At 37.1% G+C, this 16793-nt stretch overlaps 1 protein-coding gene across 1 annotated transcript in view; it reads left to right on the top strand.

Moving 5' to 3' along the window:
- Window positions 1-1534: 1534 nt before the first annotated feature.
- The window catches only part of LOC117306879 (A disintegrin and metalloproteinase with thrombospondin motifs 9-like), a 53824-nt gene continuing 38565 nt past the window's right edge, over window positions 1535-16793 (top strand). The window contains exons 1-4 of the mRNA XM_033791441.1: window positions 1535-1571; window positions 3003-3108; window positions 9125-9277; window positions 12939-13077. Of these exons, the coding sequence (XP_033647332.1) occupies window positions 3023-3108; window positions 9125-9277; window positions 12939-13077 (378 nt within the window). The 5' untranslated portion in view covers window positions 1535-1571; window positions 3003-3022. The remainder of the gene's footprint in view (window positions 1572-3002; window positions 3109-9124; window positions 9278-12938; window positions 13078-16793) is intronic.

Raw genomic sequence — 16793 nt, 5'->3', positions numbered from 1 at the left:
GAAAATCGGGCTCTGATGACAGCAGTATAATAAAGGCGGAAACTTTATTCACATGGTTTATAATTGAACATAACTTAAACGTTGCATCTTCTGACCATGCTGGTCCTCTTTTTAGATGAATGTTTCCCGACAGTGCTTCAAAACTAGAAACATGTGCAAAACATTTAAAACATAAACAGCAATATTCTTTAGTAATATTTCAAATGTATATGTCTGTACAAATACATGAATATTGGTTTTTATGTCCGCAAAAATCGTCGTGACGCGTGCTGAGATTGAGTCTTTCTGACTTAAAAATAAAATCTTCCTGATTTTCAAAAACCAATGTTGGCAGCTCTGGAGTAGGCCTATACAGTGCTTGCATATATCGGTGTAAGGGTAAAACCAAAATAAATATTATATGAAAAAAAAAAAAAAATAAAAAAAAAATAAGAGGTGTAACACCTAATTACATAGTTCAACATTTCCAGTGACAGAACAGCCAACAGTATATCCGGTTAAGTTTTGATAAACCATTATAGAAAGAACATACCTGTTGCTGTGTTTACTTTGTTGTAATAACCTTGCTTGTTAATTCAATATCACTAGACATAGTTGAGTATTGTGAAGAATCCATTCCTTCCTTACCACCGACTGAGTTATGTTTATCTAAAAACCTTCACCTCATGGGGTGGTTCACTACTGTTATTAGCACAAATTTATGTTTTCCTTTCCAATAAAAATATATTTGAGAGACTTAAAGACACTGGATACTATTGGTAATTGTCAAAGACCAGTCTTCTCACTTGGTGTATCTCATCATATGCTTAAAATAACAAACCTGTGAAAACTTTAGCTCAATTGGTCGTCGAAGTTGCGAGATAATAATGTGCTTTCAGATGCTTGAATTCGCGACCTCAAAATTTAATTCTGAGGTCTTGAAATCAAATTCGTGGAAAATTACTTAAGTACACTGCTTAACATCGATGTGAGGGTAAAATTTATAACGTTTGACATCATTGACTTATTAGAAACTTAAAAACCAAGATCAATCACAAAATCGGGGAAGTGTATCCAGGTACAGCAGGTCCACTGGTAGTCCCTTCTAGACATGTCTACATTCTGTCTATCACTGTTGAAAGCTTCCAGAATGGCCTCCAGGTTGTTGAGACACTACATGCAAAGTTCATCAATTACCTTCCAATTATAACAAACCACAATGTCAAAACAATAGCCCCATGTGATATTACCAGTTGATCCTACTCATAATAAACTTGTTCTGTACCAGTCTGGGCCCAATTTCAAAGAGCTGCTTAAGCACAACAAAATTGCTGTGCTTACCGGAATTAGGTTACCAGCCAAACTGCTACGTCATGTATACAGTTTGTGACTGGTCTCCTAACCATTTCTGCTTAGCATAGAGTTGTTTAAGCAATATTTTTTTATGAATTTGTACCTTGGTCTACCCTGAGAATGACCCTTTTTGCGTTGAGTAGGGGTTGGCTGTTAAGCATAAATAAAGCTTTTCTTTCTATTTTTTTTTTCTTTCAGGGAAGACATCTGTCGATCTGTTTCTGACTGTGACACTCTGGGTAAGTTGGAGAATAATTTAATAAAAAAATTATGCATTTAAGCTGCTTCACTAAATGAAAAACTTGTGAGCGAGATTATTTTGTTCTAAGCCATTTTCAATCAATTGGTCCACTGGACCCATTTTCCGAGGAAACCAGCTTCCCTTTAAAAACCTAACAATCTAAATGCCTGTTTCCCTGGGTGCCAATTAGGGGAACCCTGCCAGACTAGAATAGTTTACCACCATGTTTTCTTTAATTACCCTACAACAAACTCAAGCAGTGATGTCAACACTGGATAACTGTGTGTATGGCCACAATCAAATCCCAGACCTGTCAAAACCACCCTGAACCGGTTCTGTCTTGTCTCAACTGGATTTTGACAAACTGGTTTAGTCTTTTATCAACAGTGTTCTTTTCTTTTGCACTCCAAGCTAGTTTTCTATTATGAGCGGTCTTGGTACATTGGTTACATTTTGTGGTTTGGACCTGGTTTGATGTATGGTTTTGTAGGGGTTTGAGGCTTGTTAGCTAGCAGTGGAAGCCAGCTTCTGCGCCTGTTGGGAATGAGCAGGTCAATCTCCTACAAGTCGTTGAAATCTCCCCACTGTGCAGTTGTTTTTATTTACAAGACAGAAAAGATCCATCACTTGATTTCAAAATAACATCTTCCCACGGGTTTGCTCAAAAAGACCGTTGTGGGTTGAGTAAGTGTTTATTTTTAGGGGAAGGGTCAATGAGCTAGCGGCTCGCTTTCATCTGCCCCAACTCGGGAAATGACAAAGTCAAAGGTCGGAGTATCAGTTACTGGGGTCATCTGCTAAATCATGTTTGTTCCCCTTTGAAAGCCCAGCGTAACCCTTTCGTCTTCTACTATAAATATACTTAGCCAACTGATAGCATCTTGAGTCTGTCTTATATTGACCTCTATTGAAGACCTAAAATAACACCCAAGTTCAGCATAGATATTTTTAGTAGACATACTGAGTTTGCTTTATTGTTGGCTTAGATTGGGAGATGTGGTTTTTTGCTTGAATACTTTTCAAGGTACCCTGGTGAAAATATATGGTGACCATGAATGTTTTTTAATTGGGTGGTTTTGTGGGGCAGACTTAATGTAGACTGTGTATTAAATTCTCCTCGTTGGTAGAATGTTCCTATGTCCCGAGTTTGTTTTTCCCACCACAAGCTGGTACACAAAGAAGATAAAAAAGTTGTCCATTTTGTAACATGTCAATTGAAAAATGTATTTGTAATTTTAATGAACCTGCATTGTCCAGCTAAAGCTGATATTAATTTTGAGTTTAAAATGCATAAAGTCAAAATTTTAAACCAATACATGCTTTCAATCAAATTATTTTAAAATGGCAAAATGTTTGGAAATTGAGATATTTGAATTTCTTTCTTAAATATTTAGGCCCTTTAACTGAATGTTGTATTTTATTATTTTAGGTTTGGCTGAGCTCGGCACAATGTGTGATCCGGCCCATAGCTGCTCTATAGTGCAAGACAATGGACTAAGTGCTGCTTTTACAATGGCCCATGAGCTTGGCCACGTGTAAGTCTTTTCTTATAAAAATATTATCACATTGTGACCTTGATGAATCAGTATCCCTCTCCACCTCCCTCCCTCCCTCTAGCTGGCTTTGCCTCCCTCTATCTGGCTCCATCCTCCCTCTAGTTGGTCCCCTTCACCTTCTCATACCTCTCCCACTTCCCCTGACTCTACCTATAATAACCGTATTTATTTAGAACGCATTTTGTCCAGAGGATACCTGGTCCCCTTCTTTCCTCTAGCTGGTCCCCTCCCAATCTACCTGGTACTCTTTTACCCCTCTAATCGGTCCCCCTGCATCTCCCTGGTTCCCTTCCCTCTCTTAAGAACCTACAGAAGTGTGGGTTCCAAAACTATTCATTGTTTTGTGATTGCCATAACAAATCAAAGTAAAGTGTCTTTCTTTTAGATTTGTACACAGAATTTTTTAGAGAGCTGTTACCATTTTATAGACCACCTTGAATATGGTAAGGCACTAAAAGTTACCACCCCTGTTGTGGTTCTGACTTTCTCTAGTGTGCACGGAACTTTGTGGGTGCCTTGCTTTTATACGAAGTCATCAGCTCAAACAGCGCCCTTACTTTTGTAAACAGCAGCCCTCGTCTCTGGAACTCTTTACCACCACCCATTAGGTCATGCACCAGCATATCAACATTTAAGAAACAGTTAAAAACTCATCTGATGGGAGTTGCTTTTAATTAATTAATTTTCTTCGGTTTTGTTTTTTCATTAATAATGACTTTCTTGTTGGCGCCTTGAGCATTTTCAATGGAGTTGTGCGCCCTATAAATTTACATTATTATAATTATTAAATGGAAGACCTACATGTATCATTGGCTGAGAGTTGTGTATGGTGTGTACACACTTACATGTTTCCATTGTTTGACCTCAGTGATGGAGTCCAAGTATGCAAGTTGCCTTTATGCGATTGTTTATAATCCTGTTAAATCTGACGTGCAGTGGATTGCTCTCATTAAAGGCCTTACCGTAAACACGCGGTACGCATGCATTAGTTTGGAATGAGGCATTTGGGGAAGGCTGCATGCTCGTCTAGCTAGCGATCAAGTTTGATTGCTAGCAGTTAGCGCTTCAACAGTTAGCACTTGCGCAATGGGTGTTTGCGAAAAGGTCTATGGCCCTAGCAGTTTAGGCAGTTGCTTCAAGCTTGAACAGCTAAAGTACACTTTAAGATTAACAGAATTATTAGCAAAGAACCTGCAAGTCTTTTGATATACCTTGAGATACATCTCATGGTCTGATAAGACACAAATTGGTTTTGCTAAATCCTTATTAATCCTCACAATCTGTCAGGATATTTGCTCTTGACAAGCTTAAAAGACTTTTTGTTATCTACTCTTAACTTGGCATTTAGTGGTTAAACATCACCCACCATGCCTTATGACATCATCAGTACTGTCCTCCATGTTTTTTCTTCTATATTTATCCCTTAATCCACAAGCCAGGTTGCTAATCAAACTTGATCCCTTCGCCGGTTGTTAATCCCAATCTGAGTGATTCATCCACAAAAATGCTGTTCAAATGAATCACTTATCACAGTGGTGTTATTTCCTTCCCTCTTCTGTGACGTTTGGAAACAGAACCTGGAAAAAAGATTTATTGATATAATTGCAGAAGAAACATACATGTAATGTAAATTTTTAAACACCGGTTTGCCCTCCACTATTTTAGTTATTTACTCAACTTTATGTTGAGAGCTTTCCAACTTTGGCAGTAAACAAATTTCCAGACACCTGACACTTAGTTGCTGAAAACACAATAAATGCTTACTTCCATAGTATCTTTAATTGAGTAAGTTTGAAGGAAATGATTTCTATGACTGTCTTGTAGAAGTTTCTGACTGTACATCAAGTTGTTGTACACAAACATGTATCCAGAGAAAGTTATAAACAGACGACAAACATACCATAACACCAGCTAAAAACAACTACAGATGAAGATGTGAGCAGATGTATTGTTTGTCCAAATGTTCCCTAGTTGAAGTTTGTTAATTCTATTTCCTCTTCATCTGCCTGTCCCATTTTAACTTCTATTTATGGTCGGGTCACAGACCAGAAGCCATCCTTTCAAGTATTAAGCCATGCTGACGATGTTGGGTACTTGACCTTTGAATCGAAAGCACCATGGACTCTTTTTTTGACATGAATGATATAGAGATGCGTCTCGCAAAATGTACAAAATGAGCTCACTGCCGATGTGTGATCATTTACAATGAAGTTGTCAAGACTCCCTGCACTATTAAAAAGTGTTAAAGGCACTGGACACCTTCAGTAATTGTCAAAGACCAGTATTATCACTTGCTGTATCTCAACATATACATAAAATAACAAACCCAGTGTTATTAGACACGATTGGTCATCGAAGTTGCAAGGCAATATTGAAAGAACAAACACCCTTGTTGCACAATTTGTGTGCTTTCAGATGCCTAATACAAGACTACTGGCCTAAAGTCTTTCAGTATTTGAGTGAGAAATTACCTCTCTCTCAAAAGCCATGTTACTTCAGAGCTCTCCATTGCTCTTTACCAAACTTTATATACTAACAATTATTGCCAATAGTTTCCAGTGCCTTTAAGGTCTTGCAATAAATGGTTTGGTTGACAACTCATTTTAATGATGCTTAGTTTGAACGGAACCTGTTTATTTTTTATATTTATCGGTCTTATTCCAAGGTTCCAATCAATGGTTGTAGACTGTGGCACCAGACTATTTGTCTCAGTCTTCGTCCCAAGTCCAGACTCTCGGACTCTAGATCAAGGCACTCGGAGAAACACGACACCAGTCTACCTGTCTCTAACCATCGGTCAAGTCCCAGACTCTGCGCATTTGAACAACTCTAGAAACCAGTCTCTCCCCCCTTATCATCACTCAATGCCATCATCTTTACCCTGAGAGAAGTGTACTAACATCTCATCTCCCACCAACTCCCTCCCACCTCCGTTGCTAATTAACCAAGAAGCTGTTTTCCAACTTGTTAATCCACGCTACCGCAAGTCACCTGCTGGGTGGCAAGTGATGTCATCTCAGGTCTGTTTTTTCCCTGGAGGGACAGTGTCCTGTAATGCTAAGCGCGAAGCGAAGCTTAGCAAACACTCATCAGAACCAGCTATATATGGGATTTGGGGCATCGGTGTGGTATCAATATATATTTTGTTTTTGGTAGCAATCCATTAGTATATCTCTTGCCAGGTAGATTATGTTCTTTAGAGAACTGTCTTGTTATATATTCTACTACCGCGTCCAATTAAGAACTCACCCTGCAGTAGTGAAGTTAATAAATGATCCATTGAGCTGAAGAAGTAGTCCTGACCGATTTTCTACCTTCTGCTCAGGTAGTAGTTAAAAAGCAGGAAAGTTCTTTTCAGAACTGAGAAGTCTGCCTAATTCCAAAAATGTATTCCAAGGTAGAAGAATATAAAGCAAGACAGTTTTCTAAAGAACAAAATTTACACTGAACACCACTGGAGCTGGTAACCGAATTGAACATGCTTAGCAGAGGTAATTACTAAGCAGAGTTGGATCCATGGATCTGGATGTCAAGAGGTTGTTATATCGGGTTCATAGGATGTATCACTGTCTCAGGAAGCATTGAAGTCACACTTAGCGCTGTTCATGGAAATACCTGATTACATCCATGAAGCTGTTGCAGAAAATACAGCCTGACAAATTTGTTTGCTAAGCAAATAATGAGTGAGGCTTCAGTCACAACAATGTAAAATTAATGTAATTTTGGCTGGTAGCCTGTTTTTGTTAAGCAATATTTTTCTTTGCTTAGCAAGTTTTTGTGCTTACAGGCTTTATGAAATTGGGCCTTTGTCACTTTGTTTCATGTGCTCGTGGCCAGCAAATAAGAACTTAAATTTCAAACAGCTTTGGTTGCATCAGAGTGGTGTAGATAGGGCGACAATTAACTTCAATGAGGGGATAATCAAACTTGGATAATCAGAAACTGATATATATAAATTCTAACCTTTTAGAATATTAACTTGTGGGTGAGCAAAAAAATAGTTGATTCTTACATTGGGTGGTCGTACTTTTTCTTGTAGAAAACAGCTCCTGAAACTCCTGTAACCTTCAAAATTTGACTAAACAACTGTGTCTTTATCAACATGTACTCTATTCTTAAATCCTGAGTTGATATCACAAATAAAACATTTACTCATTCTGACATAGGCGCAATAGTCAGTGTTGACAGTTGATTAAGAACAAGGTGGCATTTTGTCATGGTCATGTTCGATTCCCGTTCACAACAAACTTTTAAGTGTTTGGGGTTAGTGGGAGGCTGTACCATGGGGACACTTTAATGACCCATTGACACCATGTACCGGTTATTATTTACATCCTTCAATATAACCTTCTCCTCAAACAATGAATGACCAGCTTAATAAAAACAATTCAATCACAATGAGCAAAACAATTAAATTAGTTCTTCTCCCTTCAAGGCTAAACCACTCAACTAATTTAAAAATGTTTGTGGCTGACTGGAAAAGTCAGAGAAATCATTTCAATGAAAGGGCTTTGTTTGGCACACTTTAGACAAAAGGGGGTTTAGGAATTTGATCGGTTTAACAGCACTGGGCATTATTGGTAATTAGTCAAAGTAATTCTAAGCATAAAAACTAACTTGGTAACAAGCAATGGAGAGCTGTTGATAGTAATAAACATTGTGAGAAATAGCTCCCTCTTTAATAACACAGTTTTTGAGAAAGAGGTATTTTCTCACTCAAACATTAAAAGACTTCATCCTGAAGCCTTTTATTATGCATCTCAAAGCACACAAACTAGGTGCTACAAGAGTGTTTTTTTCTTCATTATTTTCTTGCAACTTTATTACTAGTTGAGCCCAAATTTTCACAAATTGTTATTTGATTCTCATGTTGGGATACACCAAGTGAGAATACTGGTCTTAGACAATTACTAAGTGCCTCTAATGAACTAGTAAGTTGTGCAAGGTAGAGTAGGTTCAGATTATTGTAGCATTTGACCAAATTCCGCCTCTTGAAGTCAGCCAAATCCCCCCCTTCAATAGTGAGAGGGTCATTTGGAAAAGCCTCTCTCGCTGGCTCGTTCATCAGCTGTGATAGTGATCTTACTGCCACCCTATAATTTGATAATCCATGGAGCTTGTTTTCAGGTTGCAGAACCTTGTCCGACCAATTGGCCAATTTAGAGGTGATAGCTCCTTTGAGGATTCAGAAATTGAACAGTTCCACAAATGTGTCTTGGCAGTTGATCAACTTTTTATTTGTCTACTTTTAAATCAGTGAGGAATTAAAGACACCCCCACCCATGGTTCAAACTAGCTCTTGTTGATACTTTATTATTTGAAGAATAGATGTGTAGCGCACTTTGTGTAGTTTTGTTTAGCTATACATTTTTCTTTTCACTTGGGACACAATTAAATGAGCCATTCCCTGACAAATACTCCTTAGGAATATTTACTTTTCATCCATTTAAATGGACCCAATAAATCATAAAATTGGCACTGGATTTGTTTTGATGCAACTTGGATCACTGCAAGTTCTACAGGACATTCTGAAAGTGCATTTTGTGTTGTTGACACTAAGGTAGACTCCTCTCAAATCCTTTCCTTCAAACCTTCCCCACACCTCTGTTATGATATACATAAACCTTATGAAGCATTAATGGGATGACTTGATCAAGTCTATTGGTAAGCTTTTAACAGAACGGTTCTTCTTGGATACCAACCTGGTTCTGATCCTCCACGTTTCAGATAGTTTTTCTTGAGCAAGGAATGTAAACAAAAGTAGAAATGCGTTGAATGAGTCTTCCCATTTCTGTGGACAAATTTAATAACATTGTGAGAATTTCTTTTCCCACACAATCTGACAGACATTTAACTAAATTGTGGCACTTCTGGTGTTGTTATTTATTTATTTTTGTCTATTATTATTACTTTTAATTCAAAAAGGTGTTCTTTAATATGAGTTAATAATGATTGTCTTGTTCCCAACCGCTTTTTTATATTTATTATTCCGCAGTTTTAATCTACCTCACGATGACAACACAAAATGCAGGGAGCTTTCTAAGGACCAGTCTGGTAACTACGGCGTAATGGCGCCAACACTCAACTATCAGATCAACCCATGGACGTGGTCTCGCTGCAGTAAATCACAAATCACTGAATACCTTGAGTAAGTTCACATTATTTAAATATTTAGTTTTTTATTTTATTTCTTTAGACATAAATACAAAACGATTACAAGTTGAATATAAACTCTGTCTTATTTTCCTTGCAAACCCAAATTATGTATTCCTACTTGGTCGATGGTCACTTTGGTATGTGGGTACTTAGTCACTTATGGTCACTTTGCCTACTTGTTTACCTGGTTGTAGACTGTATTTGGTGTGCCTGTATTCACGCAGGTATCCATATTCGTCTTACATTTTTGAAACTATAAATATATTGATTGTGTTGTTTGTTTGCCTTGAAAATTGATGTACCAACAAAGAAACTCTATGAGTATATTCCAGCTACTCTTGAAAAATATATGAATTTTGCAAGTTTTTTTTGTGACAAATTGAAAGTCTAAGTACTGTGTTTGTCTTTGCATATTATTAACAAAGTGTCACAGGCAGGTCATTAAATGCTTTGAAAATGATCTGTTCCATGTGCAAATTTGAATGAGAGTTAATATATTCATGCATATTTTATTCCTTCTAATTTTACCCGCAGAGAAATTCGAATTGATGTGTATGATCCAAATAGCAAAGGGATAAAAAAGAGGTCCTTTAAGTTTCAACTTTTATTTAAAAGAGATAACATTGTAACTGCTCCCTCACTTATAAAGTTTAATAATCATTACAGTAAGATTTGTTGAAATGATGTTGTGTTGAAGGTGTACTAATCAGTATATTCAAATAATTATCTGTGTCTTAGGAAAACTGTTTTTGGATTGAATAATAAAATAATAATTATAATACTAGGTTCTTATATAATGCTCTTATCGCTCGACCACGACACACCAATACTATCATTCACTGAAAGGTCTGAGGTTGGAATCCCATGTTTAAATTCACACACTTAAGTAATTTTTTTACATTTTAAAATAAATCAAAATTGTGAGGGCAAGTTGTCACCATGTAGTTCTTGTTGAAATCAAAGAGTTTGGAAAAATGTAACTAGCCTAAGCATTCTGATCTGTGAAGAAAACCAAGTCTGCAAAATACAAAGAAAAAATATTGACACTGAAATCAATAGAATTCATCAATTTTGAAAAACACATCTTTGTTAAATTATGAAACCTTTGCATGTATCACAAAACCAGACTGTTCATATCCTCTTTGAACATGATTTGCAGACATTCCATTTGGTTTCCCCCTAGAACTTTGGAAAGAAATATTTGTTGTGTTCATTATTTAAAGATCCAATTAATCTGGTGGAATTTATCACTACACTAAATTTTCACTTGAAACCCCAATTCCTCTTTGTCTTTGCACCCTTCCCTGTGCCCGTCCCAAACTTAATTATCAAAATTAAATAAACTTATGAAAGGTGTACTCATCCCAATTTCATACTTTTAACAGTAACCAAAGTTCTCCCCATGCACTAGCTAGCTTATCGGGCAGATACCTTTGAATTGCGTGCCGATAAGCGCAAATTTCAGCCGATTTTAAAATATATATTACATAGATGTTTTAATCTTATTTCTCATCAAGAAGAAAAAAAAATAGAATGATCCAGATTGAACAGTGGGGCTTTTCAAACCAAGATAAACACCAAGCAGAAAACATTCAGAAGATCTTCTTTTTATTCATTGTGATTCGACCAAACATTAAACAAATTTGAAAACATCTTACTTGGTTGATCTCGACGCACCCCTGAAAAACTTTGCGACCACTTCAGAAATCCAAATGCTGTCTTACTGGAAGTGCCTCTCCACAAATAAATGACCCCCAAATAAAGATCAATCCCAACTCAAATTTATGGTCCAATTATTCAGAATAAATAGCTGGAAGGGATAGAAAATTATAACTAATTTGGTGAACAAACAGGCAATAAACTGTCAACTAATGGGTTACCCAAGCCCAGATGATTGTACCCTGAAGGGGGTGTAAGGCAATCGTGTTTTTTTTTCTTTTTCAAGAGTGCCAATAAAAAACTGTTGACTGTTTACAAGTAGAACAGCTGATGGGGGAAGTTTGAAGGGCTTGAGGGACAAGGCGGACGTGACTGACCCTGCAGTTGACCTGAAGTAGATGGATGGTCAGTCCTTCTTGGTTCTTAACAACCAAGAGTAGAGGCCTCCAGTTTCATATTTCAACTGTAATAAATTTCCGCTGTTTGAAGAATCTCAAAAACAATCATAAGTTTTTTCCTGGTTTTCTTGTATCTGAATCGGCGGCTACAGCTGTGGCTACAACTGTTGCTAGGGTGTTGCTAAGGATGCTCTATACTACAATGCATGATTATTGCAGAAATGTAGCCATAGCCAAAGCTATAGCCGCCAATTTGGTCATGGCCTTAATCTCCTTGAGCCTTTAACTTTTCTTGAGAGAAGTAAAGCTGTAACCAAAGGGAGAAAGGAAAAATCCACATTGTGTTCAAACCTTTGTAAAATTGTGTTGCTGAAGCAGTCTGCTCAGTAATAATAACCAGGAGACCAGTCACAAATTATACATGTGACTAGGTATTGTGGCTGGTAACCTTGTTCTGGTTAGCATAATTTTGTTGTGCTTAGCTTATCTTTGTGCTTAGTCAGCTCTATGAAATTGGGCCCTATAGTTCTGTATTTCTGAGTCTGCAAATCTGAATTATTCTGGGAAGTTCTGGGTCCAGAATAAGGGGAACCAAAGTCTGCAAGCCATTATTAGTATTCACATTGGACAAATCACATCACATCCTTGACAAATTAAGAAACCTGGTATTAAAGCCATTGGACACTTTCGGTAAACATATTGTCCAAAGGCCCACACTTCGTGTAACACAACTTATATATAAAATAACAAACCTGTGAAAATTTAGGCTCAATCGGTCATCGGAGGCGGGAGTAATACGGGGAAAACCCACCCTTGTTTCCACACGTTTCACCGTGTCATGACATGTGTTTAAAATAAATCCGTAATTCTCGATATCGAGAATTGATAATTGTTTTAATGTTTCTCAAAAAGAAAAGCATTTCATGGAATAATATTTAAAGAGAAGTCTTTCACCATTACCTTCTGTAAACCCTGTAAGTTATTTGTAAATCTGTGAACTTTTATGTTTTTTTTCTGTTCCGAAAGTGTATAATGGCTTTAAGTTGATTGACTGTTTCTTTGAAGGATTTATTAGAACTACATTATGTTATTTGTTTGGTTTCAATGGTTTTCTGTAGAACTTATAAATTTGACTTAACAATTTATTTCTTGATGTAACTGTTTACAACAATTTTAATAATCTTTAATGTTAAACGAAATGTTTACACAAACCTATTTCCCCGGAAGCACTTAATTTTCTCCCCTTAACTATTTGGTCGGTGATCTAATAAATCTTGTTGAAATAATTTTTGGTAAATATAAAGTAGGGGAAATTAACAAACCAACACTTTTTCGAAAACTGTAATTGTAGTAAATTATTTGGAAAGACCTAAATTTGCGATTTTTTAATTGATGCCACAAAATCAGAGAAAGTTGGGTACTACTCAACTCGTTTTTGTGTCTAGTTTGAAAGAAATCAATGCAGTTCCATCATCCATCTAAAACGGTTTGTGTTTGTGTTTACTACTACCACAGCATACCCCTCGAAAAGTAAGAAAATTTGAAGTTAACAATTTTTAACCCTTTCCCCCACCCCCCTTTTCTCCTAAACCTTAGCATGGGTTACGGCCAGTGTTTACTGGATACCCCACGGGATGCACAAATCTTGCCAAAATACCAGCCAGGGGAGGTGTACAACATCAGTAAGCAATGTGAGCTGGTCTTTGGAGAAGGAGCCACCGTGTGCCCCATTTTGGTATGTATTTTTCTAAAGGCGTAGGCCTAATTTCATAAAAGCGTAAGTACACAATCCTGCTGAGCATACTTGTTTGCTGAGCGATAATTTACAAGGGATTTAAATTCTTCCTGAAGAATTTTTGCTTCCATCATCTTCCTTCCCAAGCCCTCTTCTATACGTATTTTCTTACTTATTAATACTATTTGTTTTGGGACAGATCATGATTGCAACCACCCCACCCCAATCCAGACAGATCGCCACCACCCACCTCAACCTTTTGGCAAATGACCCTTTGCCCTTTGGGCAAACAACTCTTTACTCTTGCCCCATATACAAATATGAAACAATGAGGAAAAGAAGTACAACAGGCCAAGAATTCATTTTTTGAGAGGGCACGGCCATTTTCGTTTTGCAAAGGGCACTTTCATTAGAAAATCTTAAAGTCTAAAAGAAATATCTGAAGGGGCACCAAGGCCAAGACCGAGGGGCAACAGAGGCCATGGCCTCCATGGAATTCTTTGCCTGGTACAAGGTGGATGTTCAAAGTGAACGAAAGCTGGGGAGGGTCATTCACAGTGACCATCAGATGAGCATCATCACTAAGCCTGACCTTGTTTGTCATCGTATTATACCTGTAATTTCTTCCGTTTGTTACTCATTTTCCCGTAATCCTTCTACTTGAGTCAGTCAGGGGTAAGAGTTAAGTGGCCTGGGGCTTGCACTTAACTAAGCGACAGACATCTGACATGTATGTTGCCAGCAAAGTGGTGTCCCCTTCATATAAGGATGGTTTAGTGGTTTATTTCCCTGCCTTTCACCTCTGTGGACCACTGTTTGAGTCCAACCTCAGACAGGAGCCTTGCATGAGGATTTAGTTTACAGTCCCTACCTGATTGCATAGCCTCAATTCTCTTCCTTTATAAATCAGTGTTACCAAACCGAGGCTGGCAGGAAAAATAATCCGCACCCTTTGCTGGAATGAGACTTGGCACAATTTTGTCCATTTGGTATTTAGGGAACCCAACAAAGATTGCATAAGGGCATGGAGGTAAGCCTACCTCCTTGATCAGGGTAACAAAGGTTCAGAGTAAGCAGTTGCCAAAATAGTGCAACTCGCCTCTGTCTGACCCCTAGCAATACACTCATCATCCCTCCTCAAAGTCCAGCGGGAGTCTGGGAGGGAAATCTCTCAAACTGCCCCCCCCCCCCCTCTTTAGTTTCAAGTCCTTCAATCTATGATGTGCTTCATCATTCTATGAGGTATCATCTATCAAGCTCTTACAGCATAGGGAGGGGGTAGTGTCTCTTAAAGGGTCTGGGTACTTTTTGTAGGACACAAAACACAATGTCCGCAGATTTGACAGTTTGAAGAAAATGATTGAAGAAAGATGCCATGAAAATATTACTTGCTGGGGTGCTGTAGTTTTTGAGAAATGAGTAAAACAATGTAATGAAAATTGTTTTCGTCTCAGTGATCATGAAACGAAAATTATTTTAGCATGTAAAAACGTATTTCCATGACATTGTTTTAATAATTTCTCAAAAACTACTGCACCTCAGCAACTAATATTTTAAGGTAGGCTTTCTATTATCATTATCTTCAAACAGTGTAAGTTTAATGTAAATCTGTGGACATTGTGTTATGTGTTAACAAAAAGTACCCAATTCCTTTAAAGGGTCTGTATCTGTTAGTAATGAAAATTAATGAAAATTAATGGTTATGAAAACTTACGTGGTAAGAAGTACAGCTTTGGATAGTATAATGTATTTTGAGAAACTTTTCACTTGGAAGTGCTGCGGGTATGGAACAAGATATTTCTTTTGATCCCCAAAAATGTTCAAGATCCTATAGAGATTGTTCTGCCTGTGTGGGCGTTATTAACTCCGGATTTTCGGCGATATCTAAAAAATAAAAGGTGAAATTTTTACAGGTTATATTTATTGTATACAACTACATTTATATAGGATTAAAACAATCAAAAGGTTCCATAAACAAAAGATACTTTTGCCTTTAATCACACAATACAGGATAGCATTCAATATAAGGTACGTGTTTCTGGTAGTAACATGAATACTAACAGGATGCATTTGGGGACACTAGTTGGCAGCAGACTTACCAGGTAGATTCATATTTTTTGGAAATATGCGTATGATCAGAACTGTAAATAATGGAAATTGACCTTTGGATATCTGCTGCTACAATAGCGTATCATGGCCTAGCAGTTAAGAGCACCGGATTCAAGCTCTGGTGTTTGATCAGAGTGTGGGTTCGAGTCCCGGTCGTGACACTTGTGTCCTTAAGCAAGACACTTAACCATGATTGCTTTGTAAAGTTGGGGCGGTAGTGCTTTCTACTTAGTGTTAAAAGATTTTAATTTTATATTATATTGCCGCAGGAAACTGAAAGACAATAATACAAAGTAACTTGATGGCCAATGACAGATACAAAGCCCTGACCCACAAAATTTGTAGGAATGGCGGAGAAATAGTCCAACAGATGAGACTAGTTGAGACGTCACATTACCAGATGTAGGTTATTCCTCACGGCAACAGTTAAAATATTGATTTCATTCCAATAAATCATTGATATGTTCCCAAAATTAGAACCAAATATGAGAAGAATGTCAAATTGGGTTTATTGAGTTCATCCAGCTCTATTATGATTTTTTTTAATAGATCACTTTTTGGTTGATGGGAAAAATATAAACAAATAAACAATGGCCGAAGCTGTCACTAAATCAACATTCTACTTTGCCTGGAAACACCTGTTCATAAAAATTGATATGATTGTGCAGTTGTACTTGAAGAATGAGAGTTCCCCCTGACTGTGATGTTTGGAGTTCCATCCCAAGTAGTTTGATTTTCTGCCTTTTAGCAGCAATCTTGTAACCGTTTCCTTTATGGATAGGGTAAAATTCAAAAGGTTCCTTCTGAAAAGTAGCAGCAAAGTATTGGGGCTTTTTTTATTAAGGAAAAGTTTAGGTTACATTGATGTGTGATAAACTCTGAGACCAATTTCATAGAGCTGCTTAAGCACAAAATGTAGCTTAAAAAAAACCAACAAAACTATGCTTAACCACATTAAGGTTACCAGCTCAAATACCATATCTTAGGCACCTGCTAATTTTTGTGAAGCAAAATATTTGTAAGCAAAGTTGTCTGCTTAAGAAGCTCTATGAAATTGTCCACTGTAAGCTTGATGATGTTCTGATTACTTGGTAATGTACCTGGTACTGTAGGTCAGTTAGAATCCTCTAATTAGAAGATGATATTAAAAGCGAGGAATAACTTCAATGTTGCTTAATTTTTCCCTTCCAATTTTACTGAGCCAAAAACCTGTTCTGATAAAAATATATTGCAGATAATTTTGTCTGAATTTTTTGACAAGACTGAGGAATGTTTTATGGTTCTCATATTTTGAGCAATCAAACAGCAATATTAAATCTCTTCAAAGTGATTGTATACATTCCAGCTTATTCGATGTCAATCAAAGCTATCATCAGGAGACCTTTCTTAATAGTTCCTGAAGGGTTTTGGGAGTTATTGTAAATTGCTACCCGTTTTGAAACAATTTAAGCAATAAATACCCCCGGAAATGACCTTTAATTTCAAATCGGGTTACAATTTGTAGAATACAATAAAACTGCTAAACAAATTCCCAATGGGAAAACAAAATCACCATACTGTTCTTTGCACCTGCACGGTTCGATGTGTAATGAAAAAAATAAGATTTC

Source organism: Asterias rubens, chromosome 2 (genome assembly GCF_902459465.1).
Source record: "Asterias rubens chromosome 2, eAstRub1.3, whole genome shotgun sequence".
NCBI lineage: Eukaryota > Metazoa > Echinodermata > Asteroidea > Forcipulatida > Asteriidae > Asterias > Asterias rubens.
Note: the sequence above shows the minus strand (reverse complement) of the source record. Positions and strands in the feature narration are given on the sequence as shown.